This window comes from Plectrocnemia conspersa, unplaced genomic scaffold (genome assembly GCF_051122295.1).
Source record: "Plectrocnemia conspersa isolate PC_06_02 unplaced genomic scaffold, ASM5112229v1 ptg000002l, whole genome shotgun sequence".
Classification (NCBI taxonomy): domain Eukaryota; kingdom Metazoa; phylum Arthropoda; class Insecta; order Trichoptera; family Polycentropodidae; genus Plectrocnemia; species Plectrocnemia conspersa.
In genome coordinates this window covers 2,441,598-2,464,553 of record NW_028277166.1, presented here as the reverse complement: position 1 = coordinate 2,464,553, position 22,956 = coordinate 2,441,598, and the positions used below count along the sequence as shown (strand labels likewise).

Sequence of the window (22,956 nt, the reverse complement as noted above, 5' to 3'; positions counted from 1 at the left end):
GTTTAATTAACAATACATAATAATAATAAAAATTAGTGAACAATGTACTTATTAGATGAACTTGGGCGTTCTAAAAAATAAATAAAAATTCCGATAATTATAACGATAAGATAAGAAACAATATTGAGCCATTGTGTTTCGTGCATTTTTCTACTTTATTTAATTTAAGATTGTTTTAAAGAAATAATATTGTAAATCAGTTATGTAAATATGTTAAATAAACTATACTTCAGTGACAGAATTTAATCAAATTGTCATATCTAGGCTTAAAAAAGGCAACAAGACAAATTTGTTGATTTTGTTATTTATTATTGTTTATTATGTGCTTTTAGAATGATTTTGAGCACACAATTGTAGGCAGAAATGGAAAAAAGCTGGTTAGATTATGGTAAATAAAATACATTGTGAAAAAAACGTGAAAATGTATTTTTTCACTTAAGTACATATAAATAAATTATTATTGAAAGTGTTAGTTATTAAATCAATTGAAAATACACAATATATAAATACCACTATTCCGAGCATACAGATATGAAAACGCTCATTATAATAATTATTATAATTTTTTTAAAATGTCACTAAAAAGTCCTTTAGTTTGTTGAGCGATCAACTCAAGTTTCCATTTAACCATTTGACTATCGTATCGTAGTTTCTTCTCATCCATATTATGTTTGCTTCAGTCTTTTCTATCGCTTGATCAATAGTACGTCCCAATTCGCCTTTTCTGTCTTCGGAAAACTTTTTTAACTAAAAATTTAAAAAAATATGTAAAATAGATCGTAGTTTTAAAAAAATATAATTCAGTTTAGTCTATATTAAAATTATGAAATTTTATATTGAAATTAGAAGTTCCTTATAAATCAATACAAAAATATTTTTATATTTGTTATTGTAGTCGATTTTATTATTTGTATGGTGTGCAGAACTAAAAAATCTAATTACATATAAATAAGCATCTAATTCTATATATAAATTATCTTTTCTTTGTGGCAAAAATATTATGAAAACACTAGAAAAGTACCTGATCTAATTCATGTTGAGCGTTGAGTTTCCGTGTTGAATATTTCACTATAGAATTCAACGTAGACGGAGATCCGAGACTGAAAATTATAAAATTTACAATAAAAATTAATTACATAGATATCATACACATGATTGAGTCTTACTAGTTCTTTAATTTTTGCCAATTCTGTCTTATGAAAGAGAACGCTATCGGTTGACCTATTGCCGAGTTTGAAACTGCGCCGAAAACCCTATAAACATCTTGCTTGCGAATTCCAGTATCGTTTCTGCATGCCAAGTCTAAATACCTATAAAACAAGCGAATTAGAAAAAATATGTTTCAATTAGCTGTTTTTAATATTACCTGATCAGTAACCACGGTAGACGTGTACACCCAAGTGCCGTCATCAAGAGATCTTTCTCCGAAACAGAACGAGCCTTCAAGAATCTCGCATGCATAAAGTGCCATTCCGTTGCCCCGCCAACCCTTAGAGCCGTGCAATAGACAGTATTTCTCAAATTTGGTGATATCCTAATAAAAAATTATATATAAATAAATAACCCAAATCTTACTTGCTTCCCTTCACAAATTCTTACGGATTGTAAATATCTGGATTCGGAACGAGCATCCAATTATGGAATTGAGTTACCGCTTGTCTCAAACAATCTTCGTGCTCCATTAAACAAGCAATGTTGATTATATCTATTCTCTTGTATATCGTGAGCATCGGATCATCTTGCTTATCTACGAAGCCCACTTCGTTATAGATGCCTTTTATTAGGTTTAATATGTACTTCTGCAATTTTTTAATATGGTTACAATTATACGGAATGATGAAACTGTTTAAACAATACATACCTTGTATTCTAGATAATGTGGACTCTTGGACATCATAGAGTCGATATAACCCAAACCCATTATTCCGGCCTTCCAAGGTACGAATTCTCGTTCGTGTGTCAAATACTTTGTTATGTGCAAGGCTATCCCATAACTCAGTTTCCCAGCTAATGCCAAATTTAAAGCGTCGTCTAATATCTGGGCACGATTCGGTATGGAGATTTTCTTGAAATCTGATTTATTGTTTAGGTACGAGATAATCATCTGCCAGTTACGTTTGTCGTAATTTACTCTATAGAAACCTGAAAATCAATCTTTATGTCAGTATTTTCTTAGACTATCTGTTACAGTGAATGTTACTTGCGTTGACATCTGACAGTGTTGCAGGCCCAATCAAACAAATTGGCCCCAAAACACCTTGATAATGATAATAATAATGAACTGTCAACGTGCAAATAGTAGTTCGACCAGTTATACTAATCTTCAGCATTACAGCAATAACAACATTATACAATAACACTATTAAGAATATAAGATTCACACGTTCTAATTCATCTTAGTAAACCAATCATGTTAAATTTTTACCTATTTTAATTTTATTTATACAGTTAGCTAAATCATGTCCACAAATCAGGTTAAATTTGGTCCATTTTTCTTTGCAAAGCTGTCTCTATTAACAGCTCTGACTATACCACTCAACTTTCACCAGCGTAAACCAGTAACTTGTATTTTCGTCTATAATAATTTACGTTCACTAGCGAAAGTGTATTTGGAATATAAATTCCCTAAAACGTCAGTGAAAGTATTCTTTCACTGCTTTTATGAAATCACTGTAATATTTATTATATCAAGATTTTGAGAAGTATATGAGACTCGTGTGGCTGGTTCTATTTAATTGGACCACAATGAACAGGTAAACAATAGGTGTTAAACTGATTTAAATTGTTAATTTCAATTTCAGTGCAGATCCAAAATAAATTAAAATGAAGTGTGAGAAAAACTTCATACATTTTAATAGCGCCATAAACCAATCTAACAGTTCAATCAAAAAGCATTTTGCAAGTGCTATTGCAATATATAATATTGATTTGAAAAGAAAAATTGTTAGGTTGCAACATAAAAATAAATTCATATTAGAAACGGCCCTCACAAGCGCTGAGGGTCAAAAATGCTATCATACTCTATAATTTATTTATGATCTTTGACTTGCACAATAAATTATAGTGTCATTCGTATATTTTATTGAATCGTGTAGCAACCACAATGGTTTCGCTTATAAAGGGCCACCTATAAATCATAACATATTTCTTTAGTAAGTAGAGAGGTGTATTTTAAAGGCAGAGTTTAACAGAACTTCCATTGGTCTAAATCAGTGGTTCCCAAAGTGGTCCCTATGGACCCCCAGGGGTCCCCGGGACCATTCAGGGGGTCCGTGAAAATTAAAATTGATTTGAGGGTCCCTGAACAACGTCAGAAGGTCCGCGCAAGGTTTAATATAAAATAAAAAAAATGCGACACATTTTTATTAATATGGAAGTTGAAATAAATAACAATGAATAAAAAAACACACAATAATTGTTATTTGCTAAATGTTTGGAAACTGATACAAAAGGTGAAACGTTATTTACTGAATTAAAAAGATTTTTCGATGTAAAAGCTATACCCTTGACTAATATCATCTCCGTTGCTACTGACGGTGCTCCGGCAAGGTAGGACGACACCGAGGCTTTCTGGCATACTTAAAACAAGCTATACCGAATATATTATCGGTACATTGTGTCATTCATCGACATCATTTGGTCGCAAAAAACCTTAGTGAATGTTTGCATGAATCACTACATTATGTCATTAGAGCAGTTAAAATCAAAAGGAATGCTTTAAATGAGAGATTATTTGCCCAACTTTGTTTGAAAAATGATGATGACTTATGACTATAATCGTTTACTACTTAACACAGAAGTACGTTGATTATCTAAAAGCGCATGTTTGGATCGCTTCTATTCGCTCTTTGATTCAGTGTTGGAATTCCTGGAGAGTAAAGACAATGATTTGCGTCACAATTTAAATTTCTCAAAAAATGACATCGCTTATATGACTGATTTATTTGCCAGATTTAACGAGACTAATTTGAAACTACAAGGTGACACATTAAATTTAATTAAAACTAAAAGTGTAATATCTGCGTTTGTTGAAAAACTTTTGCTGTACAAACAAAACTAGGGAAGAGGAGAATATTCTCAGTTTCCAATCTTTCAAAATTGCAAAATAGAGATGAAGATTTGTTTGCTTATTGTCAACATTTAACGTCGCTTCATTCGGACATTAACCAAATATTTGAAGACATTCTTCACTTGGATATTCCCGACTGGGTGTTGAACCCTTTTGCAACTAGTCAAACTCAGAGTACAAATACAGATGAATACATACTAATACAGGAGAAACTTATTGAATTATCCACAAATTAGAAGCTGAAACCAATGTTTAAACAAGGATATGACAACGTTCTGGCTACAAAAACAGATCCCAATTTTATATCCAGCATTATGGGTTATTGTACAAAAGCTGTTGATTGCTTTTCCGTCTTCCTATTTGGTAGAACGTGGATTCAGTTCTGTTATGAGCCTCATCACAAAAAAAGAAACCGACTAGAAATTAGTATTATACTCATTGGGATTTGCGGTTGCTACTCACAAACATTGAGCCGGACATAAATACACTCATAACATTCCATCAGGTTCATCCAAGTCATTTAAGTTTTTTTTGTATTTTAACACAAAAGTTATAATTTTAATAAATACTTCTTCAACAAAATGTTATATTTATATTTTATTTTTACTTCACCATTTACTATTCAAGAGATCAAAGTTAAATTTGTAATTTTTCTATTATACATTTATGTAGTTTTTCACCCAGGGTCCGTGGGCAAGTTTTGAATATGAAAAGGGGTCCATGGGCCAAAAGAGTTTGGGAATCACTGGTCTAAATAAATCATGTTTCCCAATCGTCTAAGCTTCAGTAAAAAACATATAAAAGGCTTGCCACTTGCTCACATTAACACTTAAAGGATCGATCAGAAAATTAACAGTTTTGATATAAATTTACTGCCTACTATTGAATTTATTCATCAGATCAATAATATTACCTACTATGTTATTTATAAGCTAATAGAATGTGAGAGAAAAATCATATTTTAAAACAAAACTTTGCATCAGCTGATGTGTGTATATGTATATTAACTCTATGTAAAAATGTCTATTGTCAAGATATTTTTATTGACTATAAGTACAAACGTTCCTTTCAGTGTATGTTAATGTATTATAGTGTTATCTGAGATGCTGCAGCTATGCAGCTCTATTCTAAATTTACCTGTCTGTCGAACGTTGAATATCACCCAATCATCATAAGAGACGTTTGTGTTTGTCAGAGTCAGATTTTTATCTCCCCTCATCCATTCAACAGGTTTTGTATTAATAAAGTCTGATTGTGTCTTCGAAGTGTATGTTATAGGAATCCACCATAATGGAGAATGTTGATCGGTTAGATTGACAGTATTTTTTGAGCTCTCGTTTGTTATCAACATGAATCTCTCCTGAAATAATAGCATTTAAGTTTAATTTAGAGACCAAATATTAAACAAAAGATCTAAATACCTGTTGTAAACTCATCGTATCAGTTTTATAATCCCTCAGCACGTTGACTACCGGAAATCCAGTCTGCAACGTCCACGTGTCCATTATAACATGTATTGACATGGACTCGTCGAATATTCCATCTTTTCTCGCCTGCTCAGTCAATGCATTCCACAGATCGTTCTGATCAGCACTTTCATACATCTTATTGTTGAGATAATTAGTAATGCCTTTATTAAAAACTTCACTAGTAAGAAAATGACTCATCATTCTTATGATAGCTGCGCCTAAAATCATCATTAATTCAATCTCGTTCTTATCTCTTGAATCATTTAAATTTACTACCTTTTCCATATGATATTCTATCGAATATATCATTTATCTCATCCGGATTATCTACTTCTACGCTAATTTGGTGAGAAGATGATAGAGCATCTAAACTGAAGACGTTTTGTATCTCGTGCAATACAAACTGATCCATCGACTTCCAAGTTGTTTCTACCTATTAAAATAAACAAACACAAATAATAATTGTAGAAAAGTTTCTTTATAATGTACAACTTACAGCATCTACTCCGACATATTCCACATAGCTAGCAAAACCTTCATTCAACCACAAATCTGACCACCAAGAAGGTGTAACGAGATTTCCAAACCATTGATGCGCTAACTCATGAGCTACGATTGTTGCAACTCTAGGCTTATTGATTTTAGCTGAAACTCCTTCATCGTACAGCATTGTCGTCTCTCTAAAATATAAGATTATTTAATCTCTGTATTAAGAAACAAAAACATTTGACTAATAAAATACCTGAATGTTATTAGACCCCAGTTCTCCATAGCTCCAGCATTGAAATCCGGTAAAGCTACCATATCCACTTTTGGAAGTGGATAATGTATCTGATAGAACTTTTCCAAATACTTTAAGATCTTAGGTCCGATATCTAAAGCATAATTGGCAGATTCTATAGCATCTTTCCTTGCCCAAACTGTAAAGTTCCCTTCACTCTTATTGGCAAAGTCTGATATGATAAACGCCACGAGATATGTAGACATTGGTAGAGATTCGTGAAAGTGATCCCACACGTAATCTGGTAAACCTTCACTGCAAAATATGATATATTGGATACTGTTTAATTTGTTTGAATGCTATTTTACCTACACTGGATCTTGAACTCCGGTAGGATTCATGTTGGATATGGCAGTTAAATTCTTCGGATGTGCTAAGTTCATGATGAATCGAGCTTTCATAGCCGGCTCATCGAAACATGGAAACGCTCTCCTTGCATCAGTCGGCTGGAATTGCGATGCTCCCAGCCATCTAAATATAAAATGTATGGTTAAGTCAAATTATTTATATTATAAAATAATAAACTTCGTATGCTAACAACATAATACAAATAAAAATGTTCTCTGTTGTACAAAAAATATGATACTACATCAGATTATTAGAATTGCATGCCGTCCGAGGAGTGATCTAAGATCATCGATTTTTTTTATTCCGGCTTTGCTCGACTATGGTAAAGATTTATTGAATTTGTTATATTATATCAGCAGTAGTGCATATGTCGCAGCGCTGGCGCATATAGCGGGGGCGAGCATTAATAAAGCGTGAGATTCTGTGAGTACATATAACAAAACATAAAATCAATTAAATGTACATAAAAATGTAATTTATAGCACTTGAAAGATTTTAATAGAGTTTTTTTACGTTCATGTAACAGTGTTAAAAAATCTATTGTTGATTGATGCTAATTAATCAAAAATATTGACGATAATATTATATACATATAATTCTCTATACCATCATTGCAGATATTAAATGACGCATAAGCGGCTCTTAACAATAATTTTATAATAACGCATACTTGAGTCATCGGCCATTGAAGTGTAAAAGCCTTATAGTTTATTTCCTGATTCAAAAGCCAATGTTTTTTATATGCACCAATTTTTTTTGAAAATTTTTAGAGTAAATTTTATATTAAAATTGGGTTTAAATGCATGTTTTTATAAATTTTTGCAGTTTATTTTTAAAATTCACTACGTATTCAACAAAAATAAACAAAGAAGTTATGAAAGCTTTCTTTGAAATGAAAGTGAAAAGCAAAACTTTATTGGCGGTAAAGAATCCTAAGTCAATCGGAGATTCACCAGCATCTGCAACTCCACAGCAACCATCGGCATAAAAATGCCGATCAATGCTGACCAGCTATAAATTAGAATGATAAAAGTAAAACAATCCGTTGAGAATACCTTGTTCAAATTTTAACGGCTGTATAGAAAAGTTTCAGACGCTTACAAATCCTTAATAACAAATCCAATCACATAACTAACATTCGTAATTATCCATGGCAGCAAAAAGTGGGCGAGCACTAAGCCTCCCTCAAGCTGCCATTTATTTAAAAATGTTTGAGACTTGCTCCCGACAACATCATTAAGAACTTAAACTGGACTCACTGAGTTGACTGGTCAAGTGTATAAAATGCCATGTACATCGTCTCAAACGACACTTCCATTCGAAACTCGCTTTCGCCAACACATGAAAAACTTCCACCTGAGCTTCTTACTGGTCAAGTGTATAAAATCCCATGCACAGCGTCTCAAACGACACTTCCATTCGAAACTCGCTTTCGCCAACACATGAAAAACTTCCACCTGAACTCCTTACCATGTACACACATGAACTAAAAGGAGTCTCCGATTATCTACATACGGATAAGATCGAGAAAGCAGCCACTTCTCATTTCACCTCGACCTGTTCCAAATTGATGTCTAATATTAAATAGTTCTTATATATAATAGGTGTCTTTGAGACTACCTAGCTCATATAAAGCTACGAAAATAAGACCTACCTGTACTATTGCATAAATCAAAGCAATGTATCAAGCAATAACTCTGTATTTTATAAAAATAAACACGCGACCGCAAAGTTTGCACATAATTGTTTACAGCGGCATTAAATTTTTACTTATTTATGGTAAAAGGCTCAAGATTTGATCAGCAAATACTATTAAAATATATTTCTAAAGATTCCCATGCGTAATATACTAAATATGATTCATTTATCTTATATAATTGGAGCTCAACGAGTTAAAAAAAGTTTTCGTCAAAAGTCATTTGAGACAATGACTCTTTGCATCCCTCTACCTCCCACTTCAGTCCCAAGCTCAGAACAATGATTAAAGGGTAGTCTTATACAGTCATTGTCTTTGAGCTTTTGAGGTGTTGACTTGTGAGCGAGTCTTTGTTTATTAAAGCCTTATCTTATTCTCTCGCTCAGTGAAAACTCTGTACGTGGAATATTTTTCTAAGAACTATATATTACATGACACATATTATTATATGTTTTATCTTTATATATTTATATAAGTATCTTCTTTAAATATTGATAATAAAGAAGTCACTATAAGTATTTTAGTACAAGTATATTAGCGTTTCTACTAATCAGTATAATATAAAGAGTGAGCCAGTTCGTTATCGTGGTGCAAAATTGAGTTGCAAATTAATATTAATAAAACGCAAAATGGTGAACGTTAACTTTTCAGAGTAAGATTTAGATTAAGGTTGAGATTTTGATATAATTTTTTTAATAAAACAGACTTACCTAGTTTCATTTCCATCTGTGTAAGAACTTCTGTAAAATCCATGTAGATCATCGTTGATCTTTCCACTAAATTCCATGTTGATATGGTAGTATTTTCCTACTACTAAATCATGTTTTAAATGGATTATATGAAACTGTTTTTCAGTGTTGTTGTACTGTCCGATTATCTTCAAATTCTGCTGATTTAAGTCGCTCTCGTTCAACGCTTTGACTTCAGTCTTCGAAATGAGTAAATCGGTTGCGTGTAGAGTAATATTGTTGGTAGATACAACTGCTTCTACTACTATGTCCACCTTTCCTTGGAAAGTGAAATTTCCTTCAAATATGAAAGGCAATAGCGATATGTTGTACTTGATGGGCTTCACCGATCTTGGAAGTCGCAAGTCAGATACTTTATGGGTTTCTTCAGAAGGAATCACAGTTGTAGTAGCCGGCGTTTGCTCTGCTTGACTCGGATGAGAATCGTCTGTCCAAGAAGTGTTTTGACACAGAATTTCCGAAAAGTCTTTAGATAAGTTTAGGTGCGGACAGGCCGCAAAATTGTAGACTAAAAGTCCGGTTGCCACTAAAGATATCACATAGATGGCAGCGAATAGGAGTCCCAGGCTCCACGAGACGTTGAGACCTTTCTTGGATTTGATGGAGAATGTCAAAGATGGAGGACCGCCGTCGGCGATGCCGAGACTCTCTCTCACTTGAGGCATCGCTTAAGATCTGGAAAATAAAATTAAACGTTTGAGAAGCTTGCATTTTAATAAGTTTTGCTGGTAAGTTAAACTCGGCTTAAACAATATTTCAGTGACTTAATCCGCTTGTCAAGTTGACGGTGAAAGTTAAGAGAGTCTTGTTGTAAATTCTTCTTTATACAAACTTAGTCTAACAATATAAAAGTGTATAAAGTACTTTGTGAAGTTGAAGTAAGTTGACATGAAATTGCAAAACGTAGCAAATGTAATAAAACAAATTTAACTTTCACATATAAAAGTTACACAAGGGAAACTTTAAGAATCTACCCTAAAAATGCCAGTGTTATGTGACGATAAAATGATTCATTCGTATAAAGTTTTATGAAATAAATCTTAAAACCTAAAGAGTTTAAACTTGTTTTTTGCATATGCAACTATATGAATAAATGTAACACTATTAGGTATTTTGATTACTTAAAAATGGTTCAAACATGAATAAACTTTACAATAATCAATGTTATATCTATAATCTGTTTTTGTCACAAAAATCTAGATTAAAATCATATATTTTTAAAATATAAAAGTGCAATTTTCAGTTATTAAAAAAGTACCATCAGTACATTGCTAACAAACGATCAGTAAAGCTCTGATGACTATTTTATTTTTTCATCACCTGTGATGATTGTGATTATTGTATAAAAAATTGCCGTTTTTGAATAAATTAGCAACATATCGAGAAAACGTAACTAATTAATAAATTTAAAAAAATATATTGTGGTATAAATTACTGACCCAATAACTACAGACCTTAACTTTGTTATATTAAATTAAACAATATATTCAAATACAGAAAAAATAATTACACATTCAAGAAACGAAACCTGTAGATTGTATTGTGTCACCAAAACTAGGCCGCATTCTAGCAACACTGACGTGGCAACAGCGACCGGCAGGGCCTCGTCCGTGTATCATTTATATATCATTCAACGAAATGTATTTAATATTATATCCATTCAATAAAATAACACTACAGCGGCACAATTTGTGTAAAATCGTCACCACCCGTCTGCTGAAGTACAAATATATGTACTATGTATATCACTAGGTGACGACTGACATGCCAGGTATCATCGCTTTTACGCGTTAAAAGCGCAATAAGCAAAAATAGTAATAAATAATACACAAAACTTTACATAAAACGGGACGAGATATGAGATATTTTATTGCGCTAAGAGTACATAAATACAATTAGAGCTGTTCTCAGATTTTAAAAGTTTTTTTTTTAATATAGTTATATTCAACTATAGTACTTAAATAAATTAATTAGACTTAGAGTGGACTAAAAATACTTTTTAAAAATAATCAAGCTTGAAGTATACAATAAACCGCGAAAATGATAAAATCGAATAAAACGATAAACCAATATTTTTTAGGCAATAATCGGAAAAAATGAGATACAAATTATATAATGGTTATATTTTTTCAATTATTTATTATTCATTATTAGTTAAATGTCATTAAATTTATTATTAGAAACACGTATTGACTCCAAAAGATTATTATTTCTAACCCAAGTACTTTTAGAACTACTGATATATTCAAATCCAGTTTTTGTGTAGCAGCTGCCGCCAGAATTGTCAACCATCGATCAATAAAAATGCGGGTACATAGATCTACGATGCTAGACCCCCCAGAAATAAAATCTAGATTTAACCCTTAAAAAAAACAACCCCAAAAACACAAAGCCGAACCCCACATGTAACATTTAAACCGAAGTAAGAAATTGTTTGCGTTATTTATTATCGCCCGTAGGATATATTGTAAATAAGCGTACGATTTACTATTTATATTTTTAAAAAATCTATTGAAATACACGATACGCCTCTGTGTAGTTTTTTTGGGTAAACTCTGAGCGTACTTTTTTCGGGCGATTCTATGGCATAAAAAAATAATCCGTCACGACGAAATTCAATATTTTCGTTGGCAAATTAAAATCGGTCCCGCATCCTATTTTTTATATCCTTTTTTTGGTATCGCGTTTCGTTATATGATGGATTTCAGGAAGCGCTGACACACAATACATATTGCAAATATCGGGTATACATCCTTTTTTAGCTCTGATCGATCGAAAAATCTTTATTTTATAAGGATTTTATATTTAATGTAATGTAAATGTAAATGTGCCTTTATAAAATAAGGCGTTCAGTAATAATGTAATAATTTTTTATAGATATTTTCAACTAGTTTATATACAAAGCTCTAAACTCTAAACTATACGGTTATACAGTAGTTTATACGTAAGCTTATCTTTTGTAGTCATTGTAAAGATATCAAATAACACATACAATAAAATAATATTGAATCTATAAAATCTTATCACTTGAACAACATTAACTCTCAATTCTCCACAGGCTTATCTTAAATATATATTAAACTGTGTATCGTATAGTTAGTATCAGACATTAACAAGAAGAAAAAATATATTAAAATACCTGCATCGACTCAATATAAATATATTTAATATAATCTGATTTTTGAGTAGTAAAAAATAAACTTTATAAGAAATATAATTAACAATTGTATTTACTAAATAACGTTTACCGCCACGCCAAACATACAAAAATTAGAGTTTTACTTCACATTGATAAAAAAATATTATTTGTAGGCTTAAAAGTTATAAAAATGTATTATCAAAACTATCACTAAATAATAAACTATCGATCTATAAAACAATACTAAAACTAAACGTGACTAACTGGATTCAATTCAACGATTACAGTCAAAATACCTGTGTTGTATTACCCCTTGGTACAATAAAAACGAAAGACTACATAGTGGTTTAACTCTTTGTTTAATGGTATTGCAAATTTGCAACAAATTTCAAACAGTGGTGATATTTCCATATGGGTTCATAAATTCCTTATTTTCATAATGTTGCATATTTACAAAATACGGTTTTTACTGAAGATTGTAATTTAAAAATCAATAGTAATAATTTTAGGCAATGTATAAAAATAAATAACAAACGAATATTTTTTTATAAATATTAAAAAATCGAAGGTTGTTCAAATGTCAATCACAAAACCTTCAAGGAATAAGTTCTGTAAGTGTACGTCAAAAAGATCTTAATGGTTTTCATGAGAGATGTAAAAAGTACTTATATACAAAGGATGGTTTAAACGTCTAAGAGAAAAAAATAGTTTCTGAGATATCTACCATGAATCAAAAAGATTAAAAGTATCCGTAAAAAAGTAGCCTTGAGAAAGAATAACGCATGAATTCGGGATTCCCAAACGGCTGTTCATAGTCTGTTTTAGTGGCCTGTTTCAAAAACTCTTCAATCTCTCCAGCCTTAAATCACTAAGTTCGTACGAGGAGGTCGACCATCGAAGATTGCATAAGCCGCCGCTTCTCTCTTCGCATTTCCTGATTCAGCCCGAAATTCAGATTTGAACTTACTTCGGAGACGCCGGAGTCTACGGAAGTAAGTTTCACCTATACACAGCTACTTCCCAGAAACACATTGCTAGTGATAAAATTAAGATGTTTTTCTGTTAATCAGGGACGTCGTTTTAGATTTTTCCAGGAAGAGGAGGGGGGGGGGATAAAAGTTTTCCTGTCAATGGTCGTTTTTTTTTTAATTTAGATTTTATTAAGATTCATAGTATTTCATTAAATGACATGCATTTTTCTGGCCAAATTCAAGGGGCGTTCCTGCTTAAAATCTATGACAAAAGCAATAAAATCGTGCCGTCGCCATTGCATTGAAAACGCTCGATTATCTAGCGTAGACTTTTTATAACAATATTACGACTAAAAATAAGTGAGAATCAAATAAAGCATATCTAAACCGAATTTTTCCCAATAGGAGAGCGCAAAAAACAATTATCTCTTCTCAGAAGTCAAAAATCCACGTCAAAAGCAATAAAATCGTGTCGGTACCGTGTTTTTTAAAGGGTTATTTTAAGAATAATATGTATGTAATAATGTATCTGCAATAATTTACAGTATTACATACTTTTTTTCATTCATCAAAATTTCTCGAGAATTTTCGAGAAAAGAATTCTCATTTCTCAAGAAATGAAAATCATCGAGAAATCAGAATGACTAATTATGATGATGCTTAGTATAATCCACTTCATTTTATTGAATCCTGGAGATACTACTATAGCTCAGAAGTAATCGGAAAAATACAACTTCAACATCTATAAAAAAAATATCTTACTCGTTAAAGTATTTCATCAACTGATAATGTTTCGATTCTGAGGCTAAACTATTATTATTTTTCTAGCAACCTGATAATTGAACAAAGAATGGAAAGCAAACTTTGGATCGATCTGTAAATGGAATTTTTAGCTATATCTATGTACAGTATGCTATAAATATATAAAACCTAACATTGAACCATAAAATTATCACATATTATTACATATTCCTCCATATTGATTTTCCATTACCCTCGAAGCACATCTATGCAAAATTTATTACAAAAACGCAACACAAGCGATAGCATCGATCGTAATCCAGTGACATGCGTTCTAAATTATTCTATTTACTATTATTTTTAATTAACTAACATCGTTTTCCTGAATCAATTAGGCAACGTTGTTAATGAAACCCTTGGGGGTTTACTTTGATCTACATTATTAAAACAGGCTAATTATCTCGGAGGGCCGAGCGATTCGATTAAAGGTAGGAGTACTTTATAAAGCTAAGAATCTATGTATTATACCTTACTATTTATTTATATATGTATATTTTTATTTTTTCTATATTTGACAGGTATTTAGATTTCTTGACCTCTCTGGCCAATACGTGAGATATTCGGAAAGTAATGTTACAAAGACAACAAACAATCATTTTAATCCCTTATATATTTTCATGTCTTGCACATTTTTTTCAACACCCAACGCGCGCCAATATACTTAATAATATTCTACTATAACGGTTAATTAAAAAAATATTTTATGCCATTGTAAAAAAATATTTTTTTGAATAAGTTCCTCAGTAACAATGGATAGCGTTCCTCTCTATTATTTATGATAAACGCTATTTGTCCATTGCTTTGAACTTACAACAAATCTTGTCTTTTTATCATAATCGCAAACAATTCAGCGATGAATTTCAGCAGAAGATTCTTCTTATGCATAAAAAACGAATCATATAATGAAACTTTACTGCCTTTTTATCTTTATTTTCCGAATATCATATGCATCATTTATTATATAAGCATTATTACCACATCTGTATAGAATCCTATAACTGGCCTTATTAATTTCTAGTACTATACGTACGTCAATAAATATGAATCAAATAGTTCTTAAATATATTATTAACTAAAACATCTGTAATAATTATAAAATACGTATTATGTAACGTATCAGTATTTCTTTAACGTAATCATGGAGAGGTCAACCATGTGATTGAAATACTCATTTCATGACTCATTAAAAACACGTGTAACATTAAACACACGAAATAACAAATTTTATAGTTTTACTATAAATATACGATCATCTGATACATGTTAAAGTAGACATTGACTTGAATGTGATATTGAATAGCTAGGGTTACCATAACTATCATGTCATTAAAATACATTAAAAATAAACGGTTGCTATTTCGAGAAATGTGAAATTCTGAAGTTCTGTATCAGCTCGGTAGAGATATTTGGCACAATCCCGTGTTTTTATTTATTAAAGTAAGGTCCAACGGTGTACTTATCTGTAAATTTAATAATACTGCTACGCATTTGTAACACCGCGCCGACGAGAAACTCTGATTCTTAGTAAGCACAGGAGGAACACAATAATTTGTTCCATAACCTTTTTAGCTTTGCAAACTAATTTTGCCGCAATGGGTGGTACTAAAAAATCATTAGTTTTAATAGCAAATTTAAATTTAATTTTTTGATATGGAAGTTTTATTGGAATTTAAACATTTTAAACGGGTGGCAATTGGACACAGATTGATTTACTGCAGTATTAGTTTATTATAAGTGTTTACACAGTTGTATCGATTCTTATAATATGAGAGATAGGCGGATGAGGCACCGCCGGTCGTCGTTTTCCCGTCAAAGTCCACCAAGTTTTTGGCCATAATAAATAAATTGATCGTCATAGCGTTATTTGTATGCAGAAACATTTATTCAAAAATATTTTACTGCTATCTAATAGTCACAATTATTTATATATATTTATAATAAATAAATAATCATAATAACACTTTCGCAAAGTAGTTTTTTATATTAATCTATGACAAACAGTTTACTAAATTTTATAAATATAAATTATAGTTGAGGTACTTAATATATTAAAATTTAACATAGCGATTGTATTTTTTTTTTATATATTTATATTTATAAAACTTTATATTATAATATATTAGAGAGAAAGATCTGAAGAATATTTTTTATGTGAATAATAATAAAATACCAAGAGAAAAGCTTGAAATAATAAAATATGTATGAAGATATCTTTCCATTAAAATTTACCTAAATTTAATCACACAACACGAAAGAACATGCTAGGGGGATAAAACACAGGGCAATGCCACGTTTCTATGAAAGCAAAATAGGGGCATCCTCCAAAGCGTTTAAATTAAGTTTAATTAAGAATATTAAATGGCGGATAATATTATAGACGGTTTTGATTTGTTCAATTGCTTCTTAATAATGCTGGCGTAACGAATCTGAGAGAACCAAAAATCATAATTATACTTCTCGCATACTAAGATAATAAATCGCCTTTGGATATATTTGCTAAACTACATTTTAAATGTTTTTTAAGCAAAAAATCAACCAAAATCTCACGACTAAATACAGAGACAAGATCGACCGCGAGATTCAGCCGATATCATGCCTCTCTCCTACCTGACCTATACTAAGCCACAAGCAGCATGACAATTATTTTTTCTAATACACATGCCAACGATTGTGAGAATTAACAGTCAATAACAGAAATTCAATCATTCGTGTAGTATAGAATTATTGAAAAAAAACTCAAAATTTATTAAATGGTTGAGTCAATAAACTACTGACTTTTGCGATGCCAATTTTTTTCTTTGAAGATATCTTAGCCAGAAAATTGTCATTCAAAACAGAATCGCTGCTTTATTATAATAAAATAGATAGAATTATATTATATATTTTGAGGGCTCAAATCTATAGGTACTTCTAGTACTTTTATAATATTTATTTTTAATTGGTTGATAAGATTTATAATATAAATAAATTGGGTTACAAATTATGGAGTAATCACTATTTTTATAGTCATTTTTTTAATGAATAAAATTCTAAATTGGATACCATTGCTTAGACCTTAATAATGAGACGTTGAGAATGCGAATAAAAGCAAAAAAATTGACCAATTCAACGTCGACAGTTTTTTTCTCACGCCACGGTCACAACGAGCTATTAATTTTTGACACTTGAATTTTCCTCTCCGAGGAGAGTTGCGTGACTGACGTATTACGCACGTACTATCTAGCAAGCACGTCCCACCAGGGACTCAATAAGGACGTGATCAGAATTCTCACAGCATCCGGGGGTAATTTGCGAAATTTTCAACGACCAATTCCTTAGATGGAATAGTGATAATGGATATTGGTTGTTTGGAGTCGCGTGGCGATGCAGAATTGCTTTTGAATTCAAATACACCAAATATCTTTACTCGTTTGCATGAATTAGCAAGATAGAATAGTCATGGTAAATCGTAGCAGGTTGTCGAGTAGTAAAGTCCTTATAAAGTCCCTTAGGAAGAGAGAAAAACTAATTCGCCTGTAGAAATGGAGTAAAGATTATATAAAGCTTTCATATGTTTGATCTTCAGCAGAAGTTAATCGAACGAAAAAAACTTCTACTGTACTATAATACATGCTTAATAAATGTTCCTATCGATAATAATAAATATGGGTCAAATCTAACTGGTAATTAATCGACCGTAGTACCGTTTTATATATTAGTTTTTGCGTATTTTGATGTGAAAAATAATCGTCCTATAATGAAGATATAGCGAATATGAAATTCATCCAACAAACAAGCCTTCAGACGAACTCGACGTTAAAAAAGCAATTTTAGTTTCAATTTTGCTCGGGAGGGAGGGAGAGAGAGGGAGCTTTAAAAGTCATTACCCGCGGCGCTCCTGGCAAGGGTCTCTCTTTATCAAGCTTGTTACAGATACGATGGGGGTCACAAAGGGTCACGTTTAGTATCGCCGCGGGGTAATGACAGTATGCAAATTGTTTTCGCCTGAGGGATGCTCTTATTTCACCATGCGAAAACATTCTAATCCATCTTCGTACACGCGCAATTTGTGTATAGGGGATGATTAATTTTGTAACATTTTTTGAGAATGAATAAACGATCTCAGAGGAATTCTTCTCAAAAGAGAAAATGCTACAAAGGATCGTAGCAATTTGCTTAATACGAATTTTAATTTTATATTTATAATAAGGCTTTGTGGTGCGAATCTCAAGTAATCTTAATAATGTAGTGTCGAAATAAATAGTCTTAAAACATAATTTAAAAAGATTTTCATTATTTTTTTCATACGTAAAGATTACACTAATTAATTGCCTGTGAAAAAGTTTAACACGTGATACTGCACACAGTTTAATTATTAAATACAATACATACTTTAAAATTCCTTTTTTGGAAACTAAACCACACTTTTTTATCTTTCTCCAAAAACCGTTTAAAAATAATTCTGAAAAACCGCAAAAAGCCATTTAAAAAATTGTATGTTAGAACTTTATTATGTTAAGTTACAATTGCTTAAGTATCATTAGATGCGCCCCAAGAAAACAACAACAAAAAGGCACGTCAAGTTTGATCAAATGTTAAGGTTATGCTTACTGTTTTATTTGATTATTGACAGCAATCTAGAAAAAATTCACACATACAAAGTCAATGTGCATGTTTGCATGAGACAGTAAAATACAATTTAGATTCGCTTAAAAATATAAAAGTAAGACGAGTTAAAAAAAAACTAAAAAATTAATTTTGCTATAAAGATTAATAAATCTGCCATTATGTTTATTAACTATCTTTATATATGAAACACATGTTCGGCTATTTTTATATTAAAAAAAATCTCTGCGTTTCTCTGCGAGATGAAACTTTCTTTACATAAAATAAATATTTATTTATAAAAACACCATTAACGAAACTAGTGTTTACAATAAATCTATTCTGCAGTTAGGTGTGCACTAAAACTGTTCCAGTAATTTATAGTTCGTAATCACTTTTGATTATTAAAATAAAGAAAAATTAACTTGTATTACAAATTTATGGTTAAGTAATACAATAATATGCATGTTTAATTAATTTGAAACTGATTTTTTCTTATATTTCTAAATAAAAATAAAAATTCAATCTATTTTTGATATATTACATTGCTCTAATATTTCATTGCTTTGCATTTAGTCAATTTGTATGGCTATGTGTAAATGGTAATAAACACTGTTTAATTGACGTCCACTCGGATACGCACAATCGTTTGTTTACGTCATAGAAAAATAACTTTAAGAATACAAAGCAATTACATTTAGTATATAGAGACCCTGTAAGGAGTATTTTTTGTAGGTTATTATAAATAAAGCTCCGTTTTGATATTTTCAATATATTCGTTTTGCACTAATGAATCATAATTTTAATCAAAGAAGGATTTTTAAGACAATTAATTAGACATTGAAGGACAAGTTAAGACAATTAATTTTATGGCTATATGTGACGCCAATATTTCGCTATTGTTTTTTTTTACAACAAATACACAATGAATCAATTTGTATATATGTTCTGATTTTTTGATTAGAAAAATATCTCATAAACTATGTGTACCAAAAAAAGCTACTCTAACATTGAAGATTGAAAACGCTAGAGTAATTGAAATTTTAAAGACTTACTTTTCTTATGAAATTACATGAGTGATTTCATACAAATATTTAACTCAATAACCTATATTATCAATTTATAAGTGACATTACTCTAGAATAAAATATTATTTTAATTATTACATTTTTTGTACTTGAATTTAGCAAATGTTTTGCTTAATGAAATTCGTTTAAAATGTTATTATTTTGTATAATAAATATGAGATATTTTACTTGTTTAATCAATTACAATTACAATTACGAATTAATAGTGTTGACAAAAAATAAAAATTGTCCATTGAATAAAATCTTTGCCAGAAGCTTTACAAATAGCTCATTAAACTCATTATTATGTATGAAAAAATATGAATTTAATTTCTAACATAGATAAGACACCTCTATTTATATTGCCTAAAGCAAAACAAACCAATGGAAAATGTAAAAAAGTGAAAGATAAGATTAACTCACCGCCAATTAGCCGCGCACAGCATCCAAATGGCACGCAGATCAGTCCTTCGGTGTCGGTCGGCTCAATTTATCGAATCAATTGACACGCAAACAACACTGTCACATCTGTCCTTCTTAATAGAATCGCCCATGGCTTAGCCAGGCTCATAAAACGGCTCCCAGCGGAGGTCCTGCGCGTTGAAAAACGCCGATTAAGTACATATCTATCGCACGGCAATACTCCCACGGCAAAGAGTGGGAAAATTATCGGAAAAGTCGACGGACCGAGAGAACGGGAAACTCGTCCTGAACAGGAAAGTGGACCGGAGATTGTTCTCGCAGGGTATGAGCCAACTTTTCCGAGAAAGTATAAGCTTTTCGAGCAAAAATATAAAATAATAATAAAAAAAATGCGCCCCCTATAAATTGGCGCCCTACGATCACGCGACGATAAAGGTAAATTATAATATGTCAAATTTTATTCATATATTAAGCAGTATTTTTAAGTAAATAATTAAGAGTATTTGAAATTAATATTAAATATTGTACTATATTATTTTCCGATTAAGTTTTTTTTAGGCATTCTGTACATAAAATGAATATATCGCACTTTTCGTAATATGATCCGCGACACAACCCTACTCCGTGGATGACAATGAAATACTAAAAAGTTGCGAGTGTACTACACACGATACGAATTAGCCTGAGCTTCTCAAACTGTTTTAATGCTACGTATAACAAAATTACGCATTTTCTTCGACTATGTTAACGTTTAAAATATATGTTAATATATTATATAAGCATGATAGATCAGTGGTATAAGACAGTCACTAGCACCTAAAGACCTGGGTTCAAATCCCATATATGTAGATCCTAGTGTTTTTCAGTTTATGTACATATACATTTACCTAACCTCGCGGATATGTAATTAAAATAAAACTTATTAATTTTATACTATTATTTATTAGCTGTAATAATAGTATAAAATTAATATAATAGACACACTTTGATTTCAGTCTGGTGTTCCACTACAAACTTAGTAGTTGTAATTGTGCTTACCCAATTGTCACGTTACAATGGCAGATTCACTTTTTTTATTTATCACTTTGAAAAATGCTTTATTTTAAAATCTCAATGTAAAATCTTGTTGCAGACAAGCCAGGGAGCATTTAATACGGTTCTTAGTGAAATGTTAACCTATCGAGTGTTAATTGTGTATCCTTAAACAAAAAAGTATACAAAATTACAGATATTAATACATATTTATAATTTATTTTTAATATTTAACTTACTTTTATGGCAAAAAATGTGACATAATTTATCTGTTACCAAATAACTCGTACATATTGTAAATAGCAGCAGTGCTAAAATTTAACATTGAGGGATGCTAGCGTTAGGATTTTATATCGCTGTTTTAATTTTATTTTGTAATGTGTTCTGGTTTATATACCCTTGAGTGTACAAGATGAAGGCAATCTATCATACTTTGATCTATCATTTGTTATTTATTAGCTGTAATAATAGTATAAAATTAATATAATACACACTTTGATTTCAGTATGGTGTTCCGCTACAAACTTAGTAGTTGTAATTGTGCTTACCCAATTGTCACGTTACAATGGCAGATTCACTTTTTCTATTTATCACTTTAAAAAATGCTTTATTTTAAAATCTCAATGTAAAATCTTGTTGTTCTTATTGAAATGTTAAACTATCGAGTGTTAATTGTGTATCCTTAAACAAAAAAAGTATACAAAATTACAGATATTAATACATATTTATAATTTATTTTTAATATTTAACTTACTTTTATGGCAAAAAATGTGACATTGTTTATCTGTTACTAAATAACTCGTACATCTTGTAAATAGCAGCAGTACTAAAATTAAACATTGAGGGACGCTAGCATTAGGATTTTATATTGCTGTTTTTATTTAATTTTGTAATGTGTTCTGCTTAATATACCATTGAGAATTGTAAGAACTCAAACGCGCCTTCTAGTCCTTGGTCTTCTGACCAATTTTGAAGAATCAGGGCAGAGCCAGATTCTTTGTTATTGTGGAATACATGTTTTATTAGACTATAATACTGCGTAACAGTGGATTCGACCACATCATCATTTTATTTTATTAATTTATTTAGCTTTTTAGCTAAACTTTACATCAAACAAACTTTAACTAAACATATATATAATATATGACATAAGCAGAAAATAAAAAAATACTTAATATTATAATTTATTTCTTAATGCACAAAGGTGTTTTTTATTCCATTTAGGAAACCCATTATTGTTTTATTTTTGCGGATTGTCCTAGGAATATTGGTATACAAATTAACACCTCCGTACATAATTCCCCTAGCCGTACTCATTTTCTGATACCTAACTATCCTTACATTTTTTCTATTTTTAGTATTGCATTTATGTACATATTTATTTATTATTAAATACTTATTAAAATACACTGATAACCTATTATTTTCTAACTTGTACATAAATACTAAAACATTCATCTTAAATATTTCTTGAACATTTAACCATTCCAATCTATCAATCATACTTATACAACTATTAAATCTATTTTTATTAAAGACTACTTTCATTGCCCTATTTATGGAATTCGTAAATCATTATGCTGTAATATTCACCAGTGATCCTTGCTACATATTTTTCAAATAAGGTTCACAGATTGTGTTTTAGAACTGTTAATGGACATCTACTCGGATACACAATATCGTTTGTTAAAAAAGCCTTATTTTTAGTATTCAAGACACTTTGGTGAATATGTTTTATAATTTCTTATTAAATATTCATAAATGAAGCTCTCTTGATATTCTCAACATCGTCGTTTCGCACTAATGAATCATAATTTTAATCAAGGA

At 30.7% G+C, this 22,956-nt stretch overlaps 1 protein-coding gene and 1 long non-coding RNA gene across 2 annotated transcripts; both read right to left on the bottom strand.

Annotated features, from left to right (window-relative positions):
• Positions 1-405: 405 nt before the first annotated feature.
• LOC148237323 (aminopeptidase N-like) lies at positions 406-20,741 on the bottom strand. The gene is made up of 15 exons (XM_088206209.1): positions 20,687-20,741; positions 20,098-20,267; positions 9,074-9,787; positions 6,632-6,790; positions 6,281-6,574; positions 6,035-6,218; positions 5,815-5,971; positions 5,491-5,756; positions 5,207-5,429; positions 1,862-2,142; positions 1,600-1,799; positions 1,367-1,534; positions 1,167-1,310; positions 1,022-1,100; positions 406-747 (listed from the first exon to the last, which is right to left on the bottom strand). The coding sequence occupies exons 3-15, from the start codon at positions 9,775-9,777 to the stop codon at positions 607-609; spliced, it is 3,000 nt and encodes a 999-aa protein (XP_088062335.1). The 5' UTR covers positions 9,778-9,787; positions 20,098-20,267; positions 20,687-20,741; the 3' UTR covers positions 406-606.
• A 451-nt stretch (positions 20,742-21,192) lies between these two features.
• On the bottom strand, positions 21,193-21,647 carry LOC148237322 (uncharacterized). The gene is made up of 3 exons (XR_015808863.1): positions 21,527-21,647; positions 21,369-21,440; positions 21,193-21,296 (listed from the first exon to the last, which is right to left on the bottom strand). It is a non-coding gene; the product is annotated as an uncharacterized LOC148237322 (long non-coding RNA).
• Positions 21,648-22,956: the final 1,309 nt, after the last annotated feature.

Bases quoted from the DNA above. Each gene is read 5' to 3' on its own strand.
- LOC148237323 (XM_088206209.1), bottom strand. From the start codon at position 9,777: ATGCCTCAAGTGAGAGAGAGTCTCGGCATCGCCGACGGCGGTCCTCCA. The intron at 5,430-5,490 runs GTATTTAGATCT...CTATTATTTCAG, and splicing joins ATACGATGAGTTTACAACAG to GAGAGATTCATGTTGATAAC. The intron at 2,143-5,206 runs GTAAATTTAGAA...ATTGATTTTCAG, and splicing joins ATTCAACGTTCGACAGACAG to GTTTCTATAGAGTAAATTAC.